The 22,874-nt window shown below is 39.8% G+C and overlaps 1 protein-coding gene across 2 annotated transcripts in view; it reads right to left on the minus strand.

Annotated features, from left to right (window-relative positions):
- The window catches only part of MYOM1 (myomesin 1), an 80,055-nt gene extending 58,167 nt beyond the window's left edge, over positions 1-21,888 (minus strand). For both annotated transcript variants that reach the window (XM_074146195.1, XM_074146196.1), the window contains exons 1-5: positions 21,731-21,888; positions 17,728-18,217; positions 8,345-8,482; positions 4,129-4,339; positions 1,972-2,129 (exon numbers count right to left, since the gene is read on the minus strand). In XM_074146195.1, coding sequence (XP_074002296.1) covers positions 1,972-2,129; positions 4,129-4,339; positions 8,345-8,482; positions 17,728-18,155 — 935 coding nt within the window. In that variant the 5' untranslated portion in view covers positions 18,156-18,217; positions 21,731-21,888. The remainder of the gene's footprint in view (positions 1-1,971; positions 2,130-4,128; positions 4,340-8,344; positions 8,483-17,727; positions 18,218-21,730) is intronic.
- Positions 21,889-22,874: the final 986 nt, after the last annotated feature.

Below are 22,874 nucleotides of genomic sequence, written 5' to 3' on the forward strand. Positions count from 1 at the left end.
CATGTTAGAACAACCATTTGTTATTTCTGGAAACACAAATTCCAGAACAGCCGAGTCATTAGCTAATGTTGGACTGCAACCTCCCACTGTCATTATGCACTGATAGTTTATGCTTTCTGCTACTGGTTTCAAATGTCCTGGGTTTTCCATATGCTTTTTCCAAGAGAGTCAGAACAGCTGCATCACGCAGCAAGGTTTCCTTTAGAGAAAGTTCATGAAGCTTTATAATTTTTCATGCACAGCATGAAAAGGTCTCCATTGCTGATACAAAGAATGTCTATTTGGAACACACGACTGACATTTCATTAGAAATGCTGAATGGGAGCTGACAGATCCAGGTCAGCACTGTTCTGCATCTCAAAGCAAAGACACCGGCTGAAATGGTTGTGATCTCCTTTTTTTTTCCATTAGTAACCTGTGGCGGACTGAAATCCCTTCAGAATTCAGATGTATGGTAAAATGATGTATTAATTTCCACCATCCACATTTAGCACTTAGATGAAAGGCTGGTTCACAGTGAGAGCAAAGGCAGGCAGCTGAAGGCTTGGTCTAACCATATCGGGTTTGGGGGATAAGGTGAATCTCAACCAAAGTGAAAATGGCCCAGTGCTTGCGTTCTTGGTTAGGATTCAGCTTACAGAGCTGGATTACAGCCATGAAGGTAGCTGACCATTCCTTATGTTCAGCTGAGACCAGACCCAAAGGGTTTGTCTGGAATCCCCTCCAGGAGGCATGTCAGAACAGAGCACTCACAACCCTCACTCAACGGGAAAAATGTGTCCATGCAGAGCCTGGCTGTCAGTTGTCATTGTCTAAGGAGAGAGACCAAGGGATTTCATGGGCATCAGCTCTGGCCTATTAATGTGCCTCTTAGGACTACTTTTTATCAAGCCCTGAGATTAGTTTTTTAAGACCTAAATAAACACAGAATCCATTAAGAAGTTCAAGTACTAAATTGCAAAATGTATTACTTAACATCATGATATAGTAGATGTTTTTTGCTGTCTCCACAAATAGAATCTCAATAGGACTTCTTCCTAATTAATGCTTAATGCTGAAAACAGGCTTATCCTTTGTTCATTTTATAAACACATACATACATTTTATAAGCACATTCTATAAGAATCTTTTAAATTAAATAGTAAGCATCAAGTCTGACTTTATGTTTGAAAAAACGTTATTACCTATTATCTTAACAACATGATGGTACCTGTGTAGCATGAAACAGGTAAGAAAGGTCAGCTTAATAGACAGTGAGACAGTAAAGCTTCACAAGTCACTGTTAATTAAGCTAAATTCAATTCCAGTTGGGGCAAACTTTAACCCAAGAGCCAAATTAGACCTTCAGCTATGACTAAGAGTATATTTTGGAGTTCTTACAGTAAAGATTTAGACCAAAGAGCATTCAAGTAAATAGAAAGTTTCTAATAGACTCCAAAGCTTTCAGATTTGGATGGTCCTGGATCTACCTGCAGTCTTTGACTTCAAATAATTATGACGTGTCTGCTATGAACACCCTGCATCATGAGATTTCTGTTTCATGGAGATTCAGTACTATAACTGCTCAGCAGCCAAGAAACTAGTTCTTAACCAAAACATGCCTTAATGCTTCAGGAACATTAGTGGCATTTGTAGACTGAACAGAAGTATTTGGAAAACATTATTTTAAGGATAGCACTGACAATAAATTAAACTGCTATTTTTCCTTCATCAGCAGACAGAAAGAATATATTGGACGTGTCTATGAAAAAAAAAAAATCTATGTACTGATGTCATTGTTACACAAAGGATCATTTTGCCTTTTAATATTTTGCTTTATTTTTGTACATGGTGACCTGAAAGGTCTTTGATAGGCCTCTGCACCTGATTTTTTATTGAACTTGTATCTTTCGTGAAAAAATACCACATTCACTGAGATGACCTCAGATATTGGTTATGTGGTGACTTTCAGTGATAGAGATACAAACTTACCACGTAACACGGGGTGCTGGCCAGCCAGCCACAGAACAATGAAATTTGACATTTTGCTTTTCCCAGATAGTGTGAGAACGAGGCTCAATAATAAACTCAGGAGCGTGTAAAAGTTTATCTTGATTCATCTTCTTGTGGAATGCCTGAGTCTCTTCTAGCTGGAAGAGAAACATTTGATTATAAACTCCAGCAGTTGTAAGCGCAAACTATTAATACGTTAAAAACATATTTTTTTTTTAAGAGCAGTAAAAAATATGCAATTTTTATTTAAAAATCATGTAGACATACTTAATGTATTTATCTCACCTGGACACAGAAAAATGTTTTCATCTTCAAGAAGTTCTCCTTCCAGAATAGCTAGAATTTATTTTATTTTTTTTTCCCCTATTCCAAGTAAAATAGCTTTCCACATTTAATTATTTTTTAAATACAGAGTGAAAGGGGAAACAGGTCTGAAAATCAGATGACTTGTGTCCTTTTGCTTTAATGCAAAATGGTGTATGTCTAGATCATCTCTGACAGACTGCTCTCAAACCTTTCCTGCTGATGGGATATGTCATCCTCCCAGGGTAACTATTTCAACTGCTTGGCTATACACAGAGCGGGAAAAAATTCCTAATGTACTATAAATCTTGCTTTCTGCAAATTAAACTATTTCTTTTCCACCCTAAGTTTCACATATGTGGAGAATTACTGTTCCCTGTATTAAGGTTATTAATAGAAGGCAACTTTTGTAATCCTCTTAATCTTTTATAAACTGCACAATACCAACTTTCCTTACAATTGTTGTTTCTCAGCTCTGGACGGATTCTACTTGTCCCCAACATTCATAAAGCAGTAACTACTTGTTATCAGAGGTCCAACAGTCTCCAACACAATTAATTAACTACCTTATGAGTGTTAATGACAATACTTTTGTTAACACACTCTAGAATGGCATTTGTTTTTATACAACAGTGGCTGACACTAAATTGACTGACATTAAATTTGTGACCTGTTATAACTCCCAGATCATAGAATCATAGAATGGTTAGAGCTGGAAGGGACCTTAAAGATCATCCAGTTCCAACCCCCCTGCCATGGGCAGGGACACCTCCCACTAGAGCAGGTTGCTCAAAGCCCCATCCAGCCTGGCCTTAAACACTTCCAGGGATGGGGCATCCACAACTTCCCTGGGCAACCTGTTCCAGTGCCTCACCACCCTCACAGTAAAGAATTTCTTTCTGGTATCTAATCTAAATCTCCGCTCTTCCAATTTAAAACCGTTAGCCCTTGTTCTGTCACTACACTTCCTGACAAAGACTTCTGCCTAACCAGGCATTTCTTGTTTACTTGTTCTTTTCCTTCTGTGTATAGTAATTTTCATTGGTTGTTATCAAATTTCACCTTCACTGTTTCTCAATTATTTTGAATTTTTACCTTATCCTTCAAAGTGTGTACACCCTTTCCAGCCTCATGCCATGACGATATTTTATGAGCATATCACCAATTCTTCTACTCAATACATTAATATATTTGCTAAATTAAACATAATCACAGTTGATGTATTTTGCCAGTCTGGTCATAACATATTTGTAACTATCCTCTGAGTATTAATTTTAAGATGTTGCACAATAATATCAAAGCTACCCACAATTAGAGATTCAGTTCCAGATGTCTTTGGCAATCCCTTCCCTAATTTATATCCTGTGATTAAAACTCTGGGGTAAACACTTAGGACAAGCTTGTTCCCAGGCCATAAGAATCCAGAAATTACCCCATCACCTCTGTACTGGCAAGATACACGTATTGGCACCTTTCTTCTCTGACAGCAACTGCCTCACCATTCAGGTGAAGGCTGCTGCGCCATTTTACTAGGTGTTGGCATGACCAATGAGTGTTCTCTCGCCCCGTTCTTCCTCCCTCTCTCCCATCACAGCAGAAGCATTCCTGGTGCCTACCTCAGCCACTGAACCTCCTTTTTTAACCATCTGACACCAAGATAACAAAACATTAAGTCCTTGAATAGACTTACATTGAAAATACTTTGCTTTTCACTATCATTATTGTGTTTGCCCATGGTGCAAATCAGTGCCCTGTTGTGATAGGCACGTTACAAACACCAAACAAAAAGACCCATGCTGTTTACAGCCTAAGTGTTCGTTTCTACTCTTTTACCGTTTTCTTCAGGGCCATACGTTCAGCAGACTCCCGGATTGCTACTTTCCGTGATTTCTTTTCATGATGTTCCTCTTCAGAAGTCGACTTGGCCACCTTGCTGATGCTAACCCCTTCACCTGTGGCAAAAAGGTTCCTCTGGGCAACATACGCAGCACTTTCTTTAATTCTTTCTTCTTCCGTGTCTGTGATCCCACTGATACTCACTTCCCTGAAAGGATTTTTAAAAAGCAGAATCCCATTGGAAAATGCTGAGAACATATTCCAATTATACTTTCTATTAAATTAGCCAGCTACAGTGGCCAATAGTCTTTCATAATGTATTTCTGCCATTACAGTCTCATATGTATTTATTTAAAGCAGAAACATGGAAGGTTACTGCAGAATTCCTGAATATTTCACGGCCTAAAGTCATGGGCATTTTCCGTGCCTCTCTGTATAATTATGCCATACGCATTTTGAGTTTAACCATTATTCTGTTGTGGTTTTATACCTCCATCACTATAGAGACTAGTGTAAGGCATACCCACAGATCTGCAGTTACTGACCTGTGGCTGCAGCATTCATAACAACACTAACAAGGGGGCAGGAGATAGTCATAGCTGTGTAACAATGTCCTTGTCTGTGTTTTATACAAAAACCCACATTACTATATATGAAAAAAAATCCCTTTTTTCATAGAAAATTCAATCCTGTAATGTTTGTAGGATAACTGTCCTCCCAAATGTTTTCAATATGATTAAGGATTTTCTTGAAGCATCCTCCTCAGGCATCCCACAGAGGCGAGATGCAAAGAACAGTTACTCTCAGTGGGTCCAATCCAGTTTCCATACGCACGTGTGGAAGCACCATTGCAGCCATAGTGTTTTGGCACTGTCAGGACACTGTAACTGCTATAGTAGTGCATATACAATGAGAGTTCCTTGACTTAAGGGGAAGCATTAATGCCCTTCTGCTGAGTTTAGTTACTTTAGGGTAACATTAGATGGCACAATGAAAAGAGGTTCTGTTTAAGTTCTCATTAAGTGCCATCGTGCAAGCACCGTAGAGAAAGCAGCCTCTCGTTATTTCCAGAATGCACTCAAGCACAGCCTCACTATTTTATCGTAAAACGCTTACTATTGCTACAAAGCAAAAATATTTGGAAGAATGATTTTTTTCTGTTTTCTTTGAGATAGCTAATATTATGCATTTGATAGCACATCTCAACATTCAAGAAAATTTGGATTCAAGCCCATACTTAACTGTCCAGCCCCTTATTTTTGGGCTATGAAGTCAGTTTGGTGGGATGAAAGACAGCCAAGCAGTGAAAAGTGCTGTAAACTTAATTACACATAAAAACTGCTCAAAAGACTGAAAAACTTACTTAACAGGATAGAGCTTTGACCTCCCTCATGTATTCAATCTCTGCCTTGAACTTTCGGTGTTTCAGGCTGCTTTAACAGGATGATCCTTAAAAGTATTAGTGGGATGATTGATTCCCTTCACCTAGGTACACCAGCTCTCCCCACAAATACCATCTGAAGCTGCAGAGATATGGCAGAGATTTCTAAAGACAATTTCGAAAACTCAGTTTAATGAATATGAATTTAGCTATTACATTCAGTTTAAATGAATCAGTGGCATTTTTCTTCAAAGGCAAGCTGCCATTTTTTCCTCCTTAATTACAGTAGTTAAGATCTCAGCAGCTTCACAGTATGGACCCGCTCCTCAAGGCATAAAGCATCTTCTGGGAGCTGATGAATATCCTCAGACTAATATAGGACTCAGCCTAGTCATCTGCAGTAGTGGTCCCTAGATGCTTTTGATCAACAGTATTAAATATTTAGATTTGCTAATCATTTCTTCCTGTTATAATCTTCCCAGATCAAAGAGAAACATGTTCCCTGAAATGATGAATGCATCAGAAACAGCACGCAGTGCCATTTAAGAATAGATTCTGCAGTCAAGTCTCAGGGGTTTCAGTAGAAAACAGTTTTCAAACAGAAACAACAGGATCAAACCTCAAATGGCACACCAAAATATTATTTAAAGGGTATCTGCCATCTGCAGTTCTTTGGGATAGACTTATTAGTGGTCGTAAATAGTTCCATGAGCCACATCCAGTATCTTTAGCACCTATGACATTAAATCAAGCTGTGTTTTATTGTCTAGAATACTGGCTGGCTGTCCTTAATTTTATCTTGCGAGGATTTGGCAAGGTGTTTAAGAAGAACAGTTGTGAACTAATAATCTGAGCTTTTTTACAGCAGAACCTGAGGGCTCTGAAATATAGAACCAAATAATGTAAACGGTGACACGGCACTGAAGGTCATCCAGCAGCATGGGCAACAGCTCTGATGAGCCCACAGAGAGCTGACCTTTATAAATAACTTTTCCTTGTAAAAGCTATCAGCCCATGGGAAACAACACATCAGTTTCACAGGGGAATTTGGGAGTGACACATAACGTGCACATGGTTCAATGGGCTTCAGCTGTTATCTTTCAAACAAAAATAAATATCTGACAGGAATGTGGCATGAAACTTCCACAGTCTTGGCATGTGATCATAAACATGATACCAACAGAAAAAAAGCCTAAACCAGATACCTCAACCATTTCATGCAATGTTGAGTTGGGCATCCTAACAATCATCATATGTGTTTTTTATATTTTTTAACTAACTAAAAAAAATTATTTGGGTCATTTCAGTGGTACAAAAGCACACACAACTTCCTGAGTTGCCATGTGCAAAGTATAAGATTGATACCAACAACGGTAAGAAGAATAATCTCAACAATGATGTAAGAATCCAATAGTGTCTTTTAATGTAGAATCCCAAAGTATTGCACAGACACTATAAATTTTACTTTTGTAGACCTAGACACAGTGAAAAGGGAAGAGATTTGTGTTTGAGGGCATGGGAGACTGATGATGGTAAATCTACTGCTGAAATCTACTGCTACATAAGCAGAAACGCTGGGTGAAGTGCAAAGGTAGTGAGAAGCCTTGAAAATATGTTACCGCAAGTTTCGTCTGAGACATATTTATGTATTTCTGTCACAGAAGATATAGCTGAGACTCTGAAGAAATGATTTAAAAATGCAACAGTGTGTGCTTCTGAATGTCAGTTGGATCAAAGAGCAGTGAATCTGACAGAGAAATGTACAAGGGGTGAGAAATATTACTCCAGGATAGTGGGAAGGAATTAATAAACTCAAAACTGCTGGTCTCATCACTAAGGCATCACAAACACTCAAAAGGCCAAAGTAATAACATCTCCCACTGACAAGATGGAAGTCAGTTTCACACGAAAGCACAAGTTTGGACACAAAGAAGTCACAAAGAAGTGACACTGGATGTTGATTAAGGAGTAGACAGAAAAGCACTGGCTCCCAGAAACAGCTTGGAAGTGTCCCATGAAAAAAAGCTGCATTGCAGAAGAGAGATAAGTTGAAGGAAGGTTTCTGTTCAACTGCAGGTGGGCAAGAAATTTTTCTCCTGGTCTCCAATCAGGAATCAGTTTTCCATGGCACACGCCAGTATGTATCAATATGAGCAAGTGACGCATTCGAATTGTCAGAGACTCCTAATAAAATCAGTGTGCCATACCCCAAAAAGGGCAGGTGGGCATCCTTGCTCGTGTTGGTTCTGGCTTCCACATAAAGTTCACATTCAGCTTTACTGAGGACACTGCTGCAGTAAGACGCATTACATCAGTAGTAACCATGCAATAAATACCAGCAACACGTGAGATCAGTGTGAATCATTATGATGATTTGAGAAAGTATTTGGTTTCATTCCAGGTTTTCCCTGTGCCAGGGCAAAACATTAGCACATCATTTCATTGTTTCTATGTTTAATGCTTGGTACAAGACATTGAATTACAGAACAAGTCTTCAAACCAAAAGAATAAGATAAATAACGTGAACAACATGTTTGTCTTGTTCCCAATAAACAGGGTTATAATTATATCTTGATTTCACAGAAAGTGGCCCTGGCGACGTGTTCAAAACAAAGTCCAGACACCTAAGTTCATTTGTCCTGGCTCTGGATGCTCAATGTCTGATTTTCTGCCAGTCAGTTGACTTCTCTTTGTCTTTTTATCACTCATGTGAAGTGCAAACAATCACGTTGAGATCCATGAGTGTAAACAACGATTAATGGATTTGTTATTCTATAATTTGTTAATGAAATGTCAGAAATAAGATACCAAACAAAAGCAAAATGAACATACCGTCCTGTGAATATGGGCACTGAGTAGTCTATGGCTTCATTCTCTTTGTCCTCAGATATCAAATTCTGTTTTGCTCTCTTTGCTTTGGGACTCATCTTGTAGGATTGATCTTCAATCATTAAACTGGAATCTTTCAGTCTGAAATAAAAATATGTTAAATTCAGAAAAAAATCCAACCTGTTAAGAAACAATCCAAAATAAGATTAAAGTACTAAACATTTTTGCTGTCTTTTGTTTGATAAGCAAGAAATATAATTTTTAATAGCCTTCAGAGTTATTAAACACATAACTAAATGCACTTTTGACATTACATATCATTACAAATATAACAGTGATCCCCCTTGATAGCAAATCCAAATAGAGAGAATAAACAATATAGTTGATAGCAACGCACAATTAATAGCTTCTTGGTTTGGGACGTGGAGAGTTTGTACACCCAGTTTTGGTAGATCCTGAAGTCACTGAGACCACTGAATAATTCTGAAGATTCTATCTAAACTCATAACCTCTACTTTTCCAAAATTTACAGCCCTGAAAATGTCTGGTCCCCAACCAAAATGCTGGTGTGCAAATATATTCAATGTAATAATGCATTTAAGTATCTCTACAGACCCTACACCAACCCAAACCATTGAAAGCGGAGAGCTGAGTGAAGTAACACCATTTACCATAGCACAGATAAATGGAAAATGAGTGGAAAGAGAGAAGAGCAAACCAAAAGGAAGGCTTCCCCCTCCCACTGTCCAGGGAGGGATTCTGAAGAACATGAAGCGTATTTGAGGCAGTCACTTTGGGTTCAGTTTTAACATGGTTACAAATTGTGCTAATAAAGCTCCAAATGCCTCTGTCCTCCTCTCCCAGTGCAACAGATTCCTAACTCCCAGATCTATGGAAAATCCCAATTAGGTGTCAGCCATTTGTAAATCCCCAAAGTGTCTATTTATCTCTGTCCCAACATCACCATGGGAAATCATATGTGAGTCTGCTTCTGGTCTGGAGAATTGTCTACACAGCATAAGCTTACCGCTTATTGCATCGATACAGAATTAAGGCACGGGATTTCTCAGCAAGGCTCATTAGCCGAGACAGGTAGCACTAACATGGCTAACTTGCTTCCCATGCCCTGGGTAGCTTACACTGGTGTCCCTACACAGCATGCTGGACACATATAATCAACACCCATGCTGGCACTGGGCCCCTGACAACGTCACACATGTATAACGTAGGATCACAGATGCATACTTGGGCTCAGGTTTGCCTCATGTTGCAGCCCTGCAAAAGTACCAAGCTTCAGAGGTGCCACCAACACAAGTCATACCAGGAAAAGTGCTTAATTTCCAAAATATGTGTTAATAATCTATCCATGTGAGATTGTGCGCGTGAGATCACATGGGTCCAGTTTCATTCTCCCATTGTTTCTTTGGGCCCATCCCTCTGCTCAGACTGAGTTCTCTCCCTACCTCAGCACCTATTAAATGAGTCGCCCTTTTTCTAGCGCTCTTATTGGCTTTCTTATGGTCATCTCTTCTCATTCTCCATCTAGTTTCTTGCCTGAGTTTCCCATCCCCTCCCACATCTGCTTTCTAGCCCTCATCTCTTTGCCCTGCTGCTCCCAGCATCATCAGTAAGAGCTTCCCTTCTTTTCCGCTTAGTCCCCTTCTCATCACACTCGACTGCATTCGGCTTTGCCAGCATTGCAGTGGGGCAGCCCCCTCCTCTGGGGACCCTGGGTGCCCACTTTGTAGCCACTGTCACTGTGCCTGCAGCACCACAGCCAAGAAACAGTCGGTACAAGGGGTAAAAACAAACGTGCACTGGTTCTCCTTCCTTCTTCCTCCCCCTGTATCCTGGTTTCCAAGCAAGCAAAAGCACAGCCAGAGAAGAGCTGTGGCACACACGGCAGGATGGGTGCCGAGGGTCTACCACAGCAGGCAACACCAGATCAACCCAGGTACAGACCGAGTCTACGGGAGAGAGACTCTCTCTGCTCCAGGGTCTGATGCCAGCCACTGCACAAGGCAGCCAGGGAGAGAATCCAAGGGAGGTGGATCCAGCTTTAGGGACAGAAATCCCAGTAGAAAACATTTGGAAACAGCCCAGGCAGAGTGAAATAAAAGGGAAGAGGTGGAGTGAAGCAGGGTATGCATTGGCCTTGCTCCTGGGTTGGGCAACGGTGTGGTGCAATCACTACAGTCAACCACAAATGCATTGGGAGAACTCGTTGTCAAATAAATGGTGAGAAACATCAAAGGCAAAGTATTTCAATTATTTTTCAGAAATGAACTATGGTCTGTAAGGAGCTGCACAGGTGACTTTTATTCCTGTCCTATTTTAAAATGGGACAAACCTGGAATTTTGACTGTGACTGACACCGGATTTCCTAGGGGCTTTAGACTGGAGCCTTAAGGAGGCCACTTGATTCCTGGCTGTTTCTGGGTCAAGCAGGATCACAGTACCATTTGAACTTCAATTTAACTGTCAAGAAGTTTCCATTTTCATAAAAGTAGATGAAATGTGGTGAAAATTTCAGTTCAGGCATTTTCAGCACTCTTAAATCCAGACTTGCTCTTTCTTCCTAAAGGAGAGTTTAGCTGTCGCGTCAGTTTAGTTTTCAATTAAGGTCCAGATTACACACTCATGTAGAGAATTAACAGGGAGTGTCCCATCACTCTCTGATAGGCCTTCTGTTGATGTCTTTCCTGCATGTGGGGTTCTTCTCCTATCTTTCACTTATAACTCTCTAAAATTATTTGAAAAGGAAAGAATAAATTGCTATAGGTTCTGGGGTTTTGATGTTTCTTTTTTCAATCAAACACTTCAAGTGTTTCAACTTGAATATTGCAATTTCATTTTTTCTGCCTACCACAGCTGGCATTATGAAAACATCCCCCAAATCCTTCAGATTAATGCCAGAGATCTCCATCACGATGGAGCCTGAGAAACAGGTATGGAACTAGGATTTTTATTGAGATATGATGACTAGGATAAAAGCACTGTTCGTGCACAGCTGATTCCCGCTCTTTTCTGAGTTTTCTAAACCACACGTCTCTTTGATTGAGGCACCTTTCACTGCAGCCACCTGATTATTTTCTGGATTCCTGTTCCTGGATCCTTCACGTTATTGCATCCTTTGGTTGGCACTGTACGTATGTGCTCAGGACCAGAAAAGCAGCTTTCTAGATGCCTGTTCCTCTCTTCTTCTTTCTCCATAAGGGGCAGCAGCAGCGAGAGTCATTGTGCTGTCTTCTAAGAGCAAGGGTTGGGTCCCCATACTTTGTAGCGGTACAGAAGAGGGAGTACTCAGCTATCAAAAGCACAGATGGTATCTGTGAGCTGAATAACGGATCCGTGTGGATCCTGTAATTGTCTGCTGTTCTCAGATTGCTAACATGACACTCCAACCAACTTACTTCAGTCATTTGCTCTTCCAAAAACTTGACCTGGACCAAGCAGGGCCCCGGTGAGAAGTGTTTCATTGAATAGTGCCAATGGTGTTTTTGCACCAGTTTCCTCTTTCAGCAATGGTTAAGAGCAGGTAAAAAGGAAGCTTATGTAGAGAGATACTTCCCCCAATAAATCCTTCTGGTTTCAAGCAAACGCCTAGGTACATCCTGAGCCAGAGGTTGCATCCTGGTTGTAGCAGTGAGCTTACAATTTATTTATATATGAAAGTGGCACCTTCTTTTGAAGCTGTTTTAATCTGCAACTTTATAGTCTCTTTTGTGCCACACTGTGTGAGAAATAGTGAAAAATTGTTCCTTGTTCACTCTCTGCACATCTTTCACTGTTTTATACATTAACATTACATGTCTACATTTGCCTCCTTCCCAAGGTAAGAGCCCCAGTATCCTACCTTCTCTAGGCAGAAGGTATTCCACACCTCCCACAACCTTCCTTGCTGATATCTCACCATTTTCCGGTTTCAGAATGCACTTTTTGAGATATCATCAGAACTGCACCCCGTATTTCAGCTACGAGCATACCTTGGATTAACACACTGACAAAATATGCTTTCTGTTTTATTTTCACTTTCCCTCACAGCTGTTCCAAAAGTTCTAATTGCTTCATGACCACATCAGAGCATCCAGCTGGTGTTTTCAGAGAGGTATTCAGAGCAACTCCAAAATCTTTTTTTTAGAATTGCACTGCATAAACAAGAGCTGAAATGAATAAATTATAAGCAGTAGAAAATGTTTCTCCTTTCCAAATCTTCCTATGGTTTACTTTTGTTTAGGCAGAGCTATATGAAGGTTATTAGGAATGTATATTCAAATGGAGATCTTTGCATGGGAAAACAAATTGGTCACTACTTCCATCATGAAGTTTATTTCCCTGTTTTCCTTTTTTGTTATTACTATTTCTTCCTGTGCAACACAAAAACCAAACCCTGCCCACAACCATTATTTAGGTAGCCCAAAAGAGGACTCTGCTTTCTTGAACCAGATTCTAAAATCTTGCCCTTTATTTTAAAATGTTCCAACCTTTTACCTGATATGAGGAACAGAATCTCCCTGGAGGAGAAGGAGCAGGGTATCAGAGCTCTCTAGTTTCACAGGGAGGAACAGTACCATGACCTTTTAACAGCTTTCAGCCTCATTTGATATGCCCAGCTAGCGTATATGCATGGTTTTTTCCAGGTCAGATACTATCTGTACAGCCTTATCAAGGTTGGTGACCCAAGCTCAGTGTCCTCATTTCTTGATGCTTTTCAGCATGTTAAAATATCAACACCAGCATTTTCTTAGTTTCTCAGTAGAGTCACTGAATTGGAAGTTGAGTAACTGGAAATGCTAAAGGCACAGGTATTGTCCTGTAGAGATGTAAAAACCACTGTTAGCTTTTCCCTCTAGTCTAACAAAGGGACTAAATACAACACCCCTGTGTGGGGCCTCTGCAACCTCGCAACCACAGGTTTTGTTTTGATGTCTCATTCTCAGATATAAATATAATTCAATATGTTGGCACCACCCTTGTTTCTGTGCCTGACGGAAGACGTTTCTCACCTTGCACTAAGAACTTGTGCCCAGTGGATGTAGAAATGTGTCCTATGGACTGCATCACCATATTCCTTAGATAATCCAGCCCCGCATGAAAACGCACCTGTAAACTCATTTATACCTCTAGAAAATCATGTATCTTAGCATGCTTTTGTTACGTCTCTCTCCCACTTTATTCCGACAGCAGACAGGGATGCATTGGTATACACAATAGCTGTACCAGCTGTACCTGCTGGAGGAGCTCCATTAGCCAAGAGGCATTTTCCAGGCCCTCTTTCCAGCAGCTGCTTCTTTCCTAATACGCAATGTTTGAATTTACTCACTGTGAAGAGGAGAGAGTGGATTGGCAAACCCAGTTACAGAAGAGAAAAAAAAAAAAGAAAAAAAAAAAATTTCACCAGAGAGCTCTTTAAAGCCAACCTCTAAAGATGAGAAGTGCTCTCTGGTGACTATGTTAATTTTAAGTTGCTGACAGATTTGTCACAGGCCCAGGCAATATTGCTGGCAATAATCACGTTGTTCCCTAACACAGCTTCCACAACAAATTTTTTAAAGGGGAATTGTTTCCACATAGCAGGTCTCATTAAAACAATTTCCATGCTTGTCTATGACGTTTGGATGCCACCTCCTTAACCCTCACCTATAATAAACTGACAGATGAGCAGTGCCAGTAGGGATCTCAAGATCACAGTCTCCTCATGTTTCTTAAAGTGTGTTATTTACTCAGCCCTGTCCCGATCCTCCTTACAATATTGCTCAGAACAGCATTCACTGCTACTGTCTGGCAGCCTAATTAATTGCAAGCTATTAAGGCATCTCTCCTCTGTTTGCTTGATTCACCTGAATTATGCCATGTCTTCTCTTCTGTTTCTCCTGACCTGAAAAATATATGCAAATGCCTGGCCCATGGCAATAACCTGAGTTTTCTCCCTCAGCAAGTCTCTGGCCCATTTGGTGGCTGATCACCAGTCTGTGACACAGTGGGATTATCTGATGCTGCCAGCCAGGAAAATAACACGTGGAAAAGCAGTGAAAGTTTGAGCAAAGGCAAATGACTGAGCTTCCAAAAAAAGAGGTAAGCAGGTTTAATCCAGCAGTCTCAAAAGCTTCTCAGAAGTACATGGAGGATGGAGCAGTGCCATGGGTAGTAGGTTCTTCATGGGAAGAAGGAGCCAACCTGCCCATGTCACCCTCTCCCAAGGATGAGACAGGGAAGATGACAGGCTGCCACAACAACGGCTTTTGGGAGAGAGCTGCCACCCCTTGCCCATACAGATCCTGCCCACTCCTTGAGGGAAGCAGCACACCCCACGCCTCTTTCAGTCTCCGTGGAGGCCGATGAAGCAGCGTTTGGCTAGAGGTGTCTCCACGAGCTGGTAGAGAGGGCTGGGTGTGAAGTAGCAACCTTTACACGGTGTGGCTTGCTTTCTTTCAGGAGCCCAGGGTTTTGCAGCTTTGGCAAACTGTAACCAGCAAAGCTGCAAGCTCCCGTACTTGTTCTTGGTTTTGCCAGTTTTCATGTCTCTCCTTGTACTTCTTCAAGCTGTCATGGTGTGAAGAAGACTTGAAATGTGGGGAAGGGACAGACCATTTGCAAAGGCAGCCTTTTTTGTCCTCATGAAAAGCAGGCTGCATCTCCTTCAAGCTGTCTATGTCCATGCTCTGGCCATGTTTTCCACTGGAGTCAAGCTTCAAAGTCAGAGAATAGGGTTCGGTTCAAGGTCTTACAGGTTACCTGGTCCCTAGTCCATCTCCAGAGTTTTCCCATGATAAATTCCTCACATAGCTAACTGTATGTCAACACTGTCCCTTTATGAACACTCACTCTTCTGTAAGGTGGCTACAAAAAAGGATGAGACTTAAATTTTGCAAGTATAATCAAGTTAAGCAGAAGCTACTTTAGATAAAAATAAGAAATGACTTGAATAAAAGATTTGAATAGTATACTTTTCCTGTTGGGCTTGTGGGGTTTATCCACAAAACTATATCCGTTATACATAAATGTGTATTTGATGTTAAAATCCAATTATTTGCAATAATCAATTGTTAGCTGAAGAATTTTATCTAGATTTGGATTCCTGCGTCCATTCACGTGTCAAGCAACCACCACTGTTGTAGGTCATTTAGACACATCATTTCCATTCAGGGCCCTTTCTACTTTTTGAAAACTGAAAGTGTTTGAAGATTTTTTTTTTTTTTCGCCACACTATTCCTTTCATAAGGATGAAATCAGAAAGTCTCTGATTTGCCCAACTTATTTTAGTAACACTTTTTGTCTCCGCATTATCCTTTGAAGTGTTTTGGGCTACCTGGGGAAGATTGTACAAACTTGGAAAGAGTTACTTTCAGTTGGCACTACATGTAACCATATAGTCACATTATTTGTTCTATTTTACCTCTCGCAAATTGCAGCAAAATGGGCTGCAAAACCAATTAAATACCAACACAGAGGCTATATTAGCCATAAAATTATGTCAAGTATAGAGATTATCATTCAGTACCATGATCTGTCATGAATTAATTAAGTTTTGTGCAAGAGATTTAAATCACGTAGCCCCACTACGCGTAATCTCCTGAGTCCTGGTCTTACCTAGCAGCACTGAGTTTCTCAGACCTCCAACACAAGGACAGGATCACAGAAAAAAAGGAAGTTACAGCTGAGACATTCTTATCTCCGATTACCAGGATAGTATATCAATCTGTTGGCAACTCCTGTACTACAGAGTAGCTTGGAAGTATCACCAAATATACTATTTTAAAACAATAGCTCTTATCTCAAACAAAACCTTGGGAAACCTGGAGATGTTTTAAGTTCTCTCCCAATTAAGCAACTCTATTTCCTTTAATATTACTTTGCTGACATTAGAGCTCTTCTCAGTGAGAATATACAGGTTTCAGAAGAAATAATCTGAAAAAACAGAGTCAAAACCAGGTGTTTGTAACTGGGACTCAGAAACAGATTTTTTTACAATCATTTTTTTGCAACTTCAAGTAATGTTCCCATTTCTTATGGGAACGTTTTCTATGAGAAGAAGGAGACTTTGGGTTAGGGTACAGCAACAGCATGTAGGCACAGTTGCATCACTGCAGAAATTGGAATATCTTCCCCTACCCAACTCTCTCTGGAAACATAACCCTCAGTCCCAGCATCTCCAGTTTTCTTCCCGTCATCATCAGATTATAAATGAGCTTCTTGCTGCTCCACTCAGTGGTTAATTACTTGCACAAGTGAAATTTTTTCAACAGCAAAGACTGAATATTACCCAGCCCAAGACAGTCAAGTAGTCAAGTCATTCATCTGGGCTCTAACAGCCTGAGGTTCAAATTCCTGAACAGACCCTGGCAAACAGAGACTTGACCCTGAACTTCCTGGAAGCCAAGGGAAGGTTTTAATCACAAGGTATTGTTTCCTGTGATACAGGTAGCCTTTCCCTCAGTGGTTTTGACCAAAACTCCATCTTTACCCACAATCCTTGGAGGATATTCAGTTTTCAAAATTTAGATTTTTCTGATGGAGAAGTCTGGATCTGTTCTGCTAATAATACTCTAATTTTTATATTAATATAACAGTGAGCAGATGTTTTGGGCTATAATTTGTTGATCATTTCCTCTATTGCTAACAGCTGCTCTAATCTTACTTTAATACTCCCCTAATTTCTGTAAACCTCTGAGATACATAGAAATAATGTGAGGCTATGATATCTAAAATATTCTGCTAATGTAATTGCTTGAGCAATATTTATTATCTTAATTAAACAAAAAACAGAGCAGCTAAGTACAGCTGCTCTTCTAATGCAAGATGAACACTTCACGATATTCCTACTTTGGAAATAGTATGCCTCAACCAATATAGAGTGTGAAAATTTCAATGTCATGAATCACTCAGCATAAAAATGAAACCAAATTAGGCCAAAGAAGAATTGTTTAATGATATATGGACATGTCAGCTCAAACTTCTGTGAACAGCTCTAAGTTCTTTTACTGCTCCAACCTGGCCAGATAAGAGCCAGCCTCAAACCGAAAGCTGTCTCAACACTGCATATTAAACTCATCTGTACTAATATGGCTAAACAACTTGGAAGGACAGGTGGCTCGTGCGTGACCAGTTTGGAGCATGAATATGTCATCATTCAGCCACATCACCATTGCCAGTGCTCTTCTTATGCCAATCCAACCATCACACGTGAATTAGTCCAACAAACTAAGTTGACCACAGTCCTTCCCATTGCCAAAGCCAAAGGAAAACACCAAGCCTGGAAAATACGTTACCACCAAGTTACAGAGCCACTTTCTGTGGACTAAGAGGAGAGTTTTGCCATTGCTTTCAATGGGAGGTGGTTGGACATTTTTGTTTTGGAATATTGTTTCGAAGGCAGATTTGCTTACCCAAGACTGTAGGCTTCAGCTCCCAGCCTGTAGGCAGCAGCCAGTTTGTTGATTGATTCAGATCCACGGCTGTAGGCAGCTGAGCTCTTGCTGAGGGATTCAGAGTCAAGACTGTAGGCAGCAGATCTTTTACTTTGTGCAGCAGAGTGGTCATAGGCTGTAGATCCATAGCTGTAGGCTGTCGACTCAAGGTCGTGGGCTGAAGAGCCATGACTGTACGCCGCTGAAGAGTCAAGGCTGAAGTTTGCTGCAGATGCGTGGCGATAGGCTGCAGAGCCCCGAGCGTAAGCTGTAGATCCTTGAGCATAGACAGCAGATTGGCTCTTTGTTTCCTTTTGGTACTGGCTTACAGTGGACTGCAGTGCTTTATGGCGGTATGCACGGTCATAGTGGTCATGGTGTCTTTGGTAGAAAGGTAAAGACATCATGGCTTTCTTCTAATTTTCTTTTTTTACTACACGTTTCTGAATGTAAATAAACAGGACAATGTCTGAAAAAGAACAGACCAACATAAAAGCTATTGTCAAAGAAACTTCTGAGTTAGCATACAAATAAGACACAACTTAATACAAAATAACACAGAACTTAAAACTTCAAAAATCAAATGCAATTAATTTAGGGTTATCTTTTTACGATGTGTTTTAGACTTTAAGATAGGTTCATATTTAAGTTTCAAGACACTCGTCATTCATCAGGACCAGAAAACCTTGCACTATTGTCTCCGTTCATTTGTAGTTGGCCTCCCTGTTATTGCAAACTATTCAAGTTTTATGTGCTCACCTTCTCCACTCATTACTGTGAACTAATGAAATTTTATGTGTTCAGCTTCTTCAGAGATAGTGTACTTTTGTTAAATTACAAAAGAGAGAGTAAAGTAATAAATTATTTAAAAAGTCATGAGCAATTCCAACAAGGCTATATAAGCTGAAATAAAAATACATTAATATTTCATTCATTTTTGTAATCCAATGTTCAGATTGAATTAAATATTCCATTTAATATTTTAACAGTGAATTAAGAAAATTAAGACTGAGAAAGATGTCACTTTTTCTGCAAACATGCATTACCTTGATTATTTTGTAGGTGACACCAGAGGTTCATTTAAAATGGATTATCATACTTTTACAGTTTAATCAGGGATACAGTCTGTATGCAATGAGTAAAATAATATCATGTTCATCAGTCCAAATGACCCTTTTTTTTAACCTAGAATGTCATGTTCATGATCATCAAGAAACTCCTTCCAGACAATAGCCCTAAGTTTTCCTTTGTGCAGTCATCAGTAGATTGTCTTGCAGTTGCTCGTAGTAGGAAATTTGATCAGGTGAGAGATAGTCCCCCTCTCATAATGGGATGAGTGTTGAGTGCAGAAAGGATTTCCCTCGGGGGTTTTTTAAGCTGGCAATTCAGTCTTGATTTTGTTATTGTTTTATTTTGCTGTTGTTAAAACTGACTTTTTCTTCTTTGACTTGCAAGCTTGCTTCTACTAATCCCTATGATAACTTTTCTTTCTCTTATTACTCATGATCAGGCTTACAACATGGCTAGGATTGTTCCTGAAAAGGTACATGATTATTGAATAGAAATGAGCTACAGTGGAGAAATGTTTAGAAAAATTTAAAGAAGATCCAAAAGCAATGGTGAGGGGTGTTTGCTATTGTCTAATATCAATCACAACAATAGCAGACATTCTACTTCTGGTTTTGTTCAAGTTAATGAACAATAATCCGATGTTTTGACATAAAATACACTTACAGAGATGGAGTGTAATCATGATCTAATGAAAATCATGACATTTTTTTCCCTGGTCTTTACGCTTCCTAGATTTCAGTCCTTGGGTTTTTCTTCAGTATTTGGTTCTGATAGGGAGTCAACAAATTGCAAACTCTTTTGTAACAGCTCAAGTACTCACCCCAACTAAGGCAAATTAGGAAAAAAAAGGCCTGTGTTTCAATTTTTTTATATTCCAGGCCTCTTTCAAGGGAACTGCTCTTCGTGTGATAACAGAACAGATCACTTGTTTGCAGAAAGTCAACAAGAAAGAAAGTCATTCAGAAGTCTTTAAGTATGTAAAAGAAATTGCTGATAGCCTGACCACAGTGAAACTGTGACTTCAAGGAGAGCAGTTTATGTACTTACTTTATTTTTGTCTGAGGAAGAGGCAAGAGTGGGAAAGAGTGTTAGCCCATTGTTCTTTATGGCAAAAACCGATGTTCCTTTTTAATTCCCTAATTTCTCCTGCTGACTGGTTTTTTTTTATGTAAGTCTAAAGGATGCAATTATTCTGTCTAATATCCTTGTTTCTAATACCTATGAATAGTATGTGTAGTTATTTATTTCACTTTGTTAGCTTCCGGTAGTATGTAGTTCCTCTTAATTTCCCTAGTTTCAGAAGATTCCTTCTCCATTTTTCTTCATTGCGTTCTCTCCCAGCTCCGCAGAGCTAGGTTTAGGGTTTGCAAGACATTGTGGTCTCTGCTGAGCAAAGTTAAGGCGTACAGATAAGTATTATCTTGCACACTGAAAGGGAAAGAACATGAGAACATCCTGTTTTCCTTCTGTAGAGTACTACAGTTGTCTCCCTTCGTCTTCACCAGCTTTATTTGCAGCGTTGGCTGGCTTCATCACTGATACAACAGCCGCAAGGCTAGCAGCTATTCAGTCCTCTTGCTCAGGGATTCCCACAGCCATCCAGGCTCCAAAGTAAGGGAGGTGATCCAAAAGTATAAAGCACTGCATGTGTTGCCCATTAAGGAGAAGCTGAATGAGGCATTTCATTTACATCTCGTCAGAGCAAAAGAAGAAGCAGCAGACAAAGTCAGCATGTTTAAAATGTACAAAACCAATTTTTTTCTTCCGAACATAAAAAGTCTGGACCTCACTGTCCTCAGGAGTAAGAGGGGGAGTCTATGATAGGAGTAAGAGTTAAGGCAGTAAGGCTGGAGCTGAGCACAAAGTCAGCTCTCCTGGTTCAAATCAAAGGCCAACTCTGACTCATGTCATATAAGAGGAAACTCCTTTTATAGGTATTTTATCACACTGTGAGTTATGTTTTATATTTCCTCTGAAACATCAAGCATTGCTAATAGGTCAGGATCTGTTAGTTACACTAGTCTGATCAGATACAGTAGTGTGATGCTATCGGAGATGATGAGAAACTCTGACCTTTGCAAGGATTTTGCTCCTATTCGGAGCACTGTCTGATTATCAGATTGACTCCCATTTCTTAAGTTTTATAAAATCCATGCTACCTGCACCTACTTGCTTTGTGTCCACTAATCAGCCCACTTTAGTGTAAAAGGGCAACACTCACTCTTCAGATCTGTGTAGCATTTCATAACTGCAGAGCTGGGCCAAAAAATATTAGTGGCCATAGTTAGATGAAAATGTGGTTTTTGGAGCTATATATTTGCAGCCGCTGAAGTGAATGTTCAAAACAACTACTAAGTAGACAGTTTTGTACTTGTTCATAGGTTATAGCTACACATTAAAGGAAGTGATTTTATTGGCATTACCTCTTGTGCTGTTTACCAGTCTGTGTAATTCTTTCAAGATCTACTCCATCAAATGGTGAAATAGATAAAAACCAGAAACTCTCGTAAGCAGGGGAAAAAAAAAAAAAATAACATTTCCTTCCACTCAGTCAATGGCTTTACAAATCACAAAACATCCTATGCAATTAGAAAATATTTAGATTATTTACACATTCTCTAAGCCCAAAGAGGGCTACATGACAAAATCCTCCTGTATCTCAGTACCCCATGCTTCATTTGAGAGTACTGTGCCAATGTGCAAGGACAGCTGAGTTGATAATAAGTGAACCCTTGCACTACTTCACTTTATTTCACAGCTGAACCCTCAGATGTCTTCAGCTCACGTTCACAAGTCCCTCAAGTAACTGCTGAGCTGAGAACAATAAAGGGAGCTACTATCAACTCGGCATTACAGATTCAGATTAAAAATAATTGAACACAAAAGTCTTCTGTCATAAAGGAACACTCACCAGGGCCCAAATGAATGGCGGCAGATGGAATAGCTCTCAAGTGGATGAATAGCAGAAAAATACAGCAACGAGGAAGCCAGCAAAGAAAGAGGTAGTCAGGACGAGGGGTAAAGGACTGGACTTCAAGGTCCAGAACAAAAATAATGCCTGCAGTCAGTGGAATGTCAGAGCCCCAGTCCAGACCTTTTATGGCCGGGGGGGTGATAAATATAGCATCGAAGAGGGAGAGAGACAGAGACAGATACCGATACCCTGTGCTATCTCAGTGCAAAGACATGATGACAGCAGCTTCAAACTGAGAGTTCTCCCTTTTAAGTGTCTTCACTAAATTCCTTATAAAATCAGCATTCCAATTCAAAACTATTTATAGGATTTTTTTCCTTAGTTAAATCAGATTTAGGAGAGAAAAAAAATATTATGTCATGAATCAGAAAGTAGGAAAGATCAGATCCTGTATTGACCTTTGCCATGGTACAAGAATATGAATGAATTTTTTATGGGTTCCTTTCTTTTTTTTTAATGCCAAGCCACAGTGCATATAATGTTGATATTTCAGCTTAATGACAGACAATCTAGAGAAGCAGTTAGCAGCAAAACTCTATAAAGCCATACAATGTGTTACAATTCAATAAAAATGTACTTTCTTTGTTCTGGGGACAAAGTGTTACTTTTTTATCATCTTATTTAAGATAAAATACTAAATTAAGAACATGACCTCATGAGGCATTTAAGTAGATATAAACAATGCAGCTCTAAGACCCAACTTTTTGTTTCTAAATCAAACAGTATTACCTCTAGGGATAACTAAATGGGCTTGTCTTCTTTCATTTCGCTCACAGCATTTTGGCACAGAAATGTACAATCAGTGTGGCTGAATATTACATCAGAACAATTTCTGTCATCTCAGGTCTAATATGTGGAACGCACTGTGACTTCATTATAAAGACAGATCTTGCTCTACACTGTACATTTAACTTTCAATACAAGTGATTAACCCATTTTATTTTGTGCATTTGCATTGACAGAAATATTAACCCTCTCAGTTGTCCTACAGCCACTTTTTACTGCACCCACTATGCAACACAACTGAGAACTTTCCACAAGCATCTCCTCCTCTGCTGAGTCCTTCCTCCTTATGGGTGGA

Source organism: Numenius arquata, chromosome 4 (assembly GCF_964106895.1).
Source record: "Numenius arquata chromosome 4, bNumArq3.hap1.1, whole genome shotgun sequence".
Classification (NCBI taxonomy): Eukaryota; Metazoa; Chordata; class Aves; order Charadriiformes; family Scolopacidae; genus Numenius; species Numenius arquata.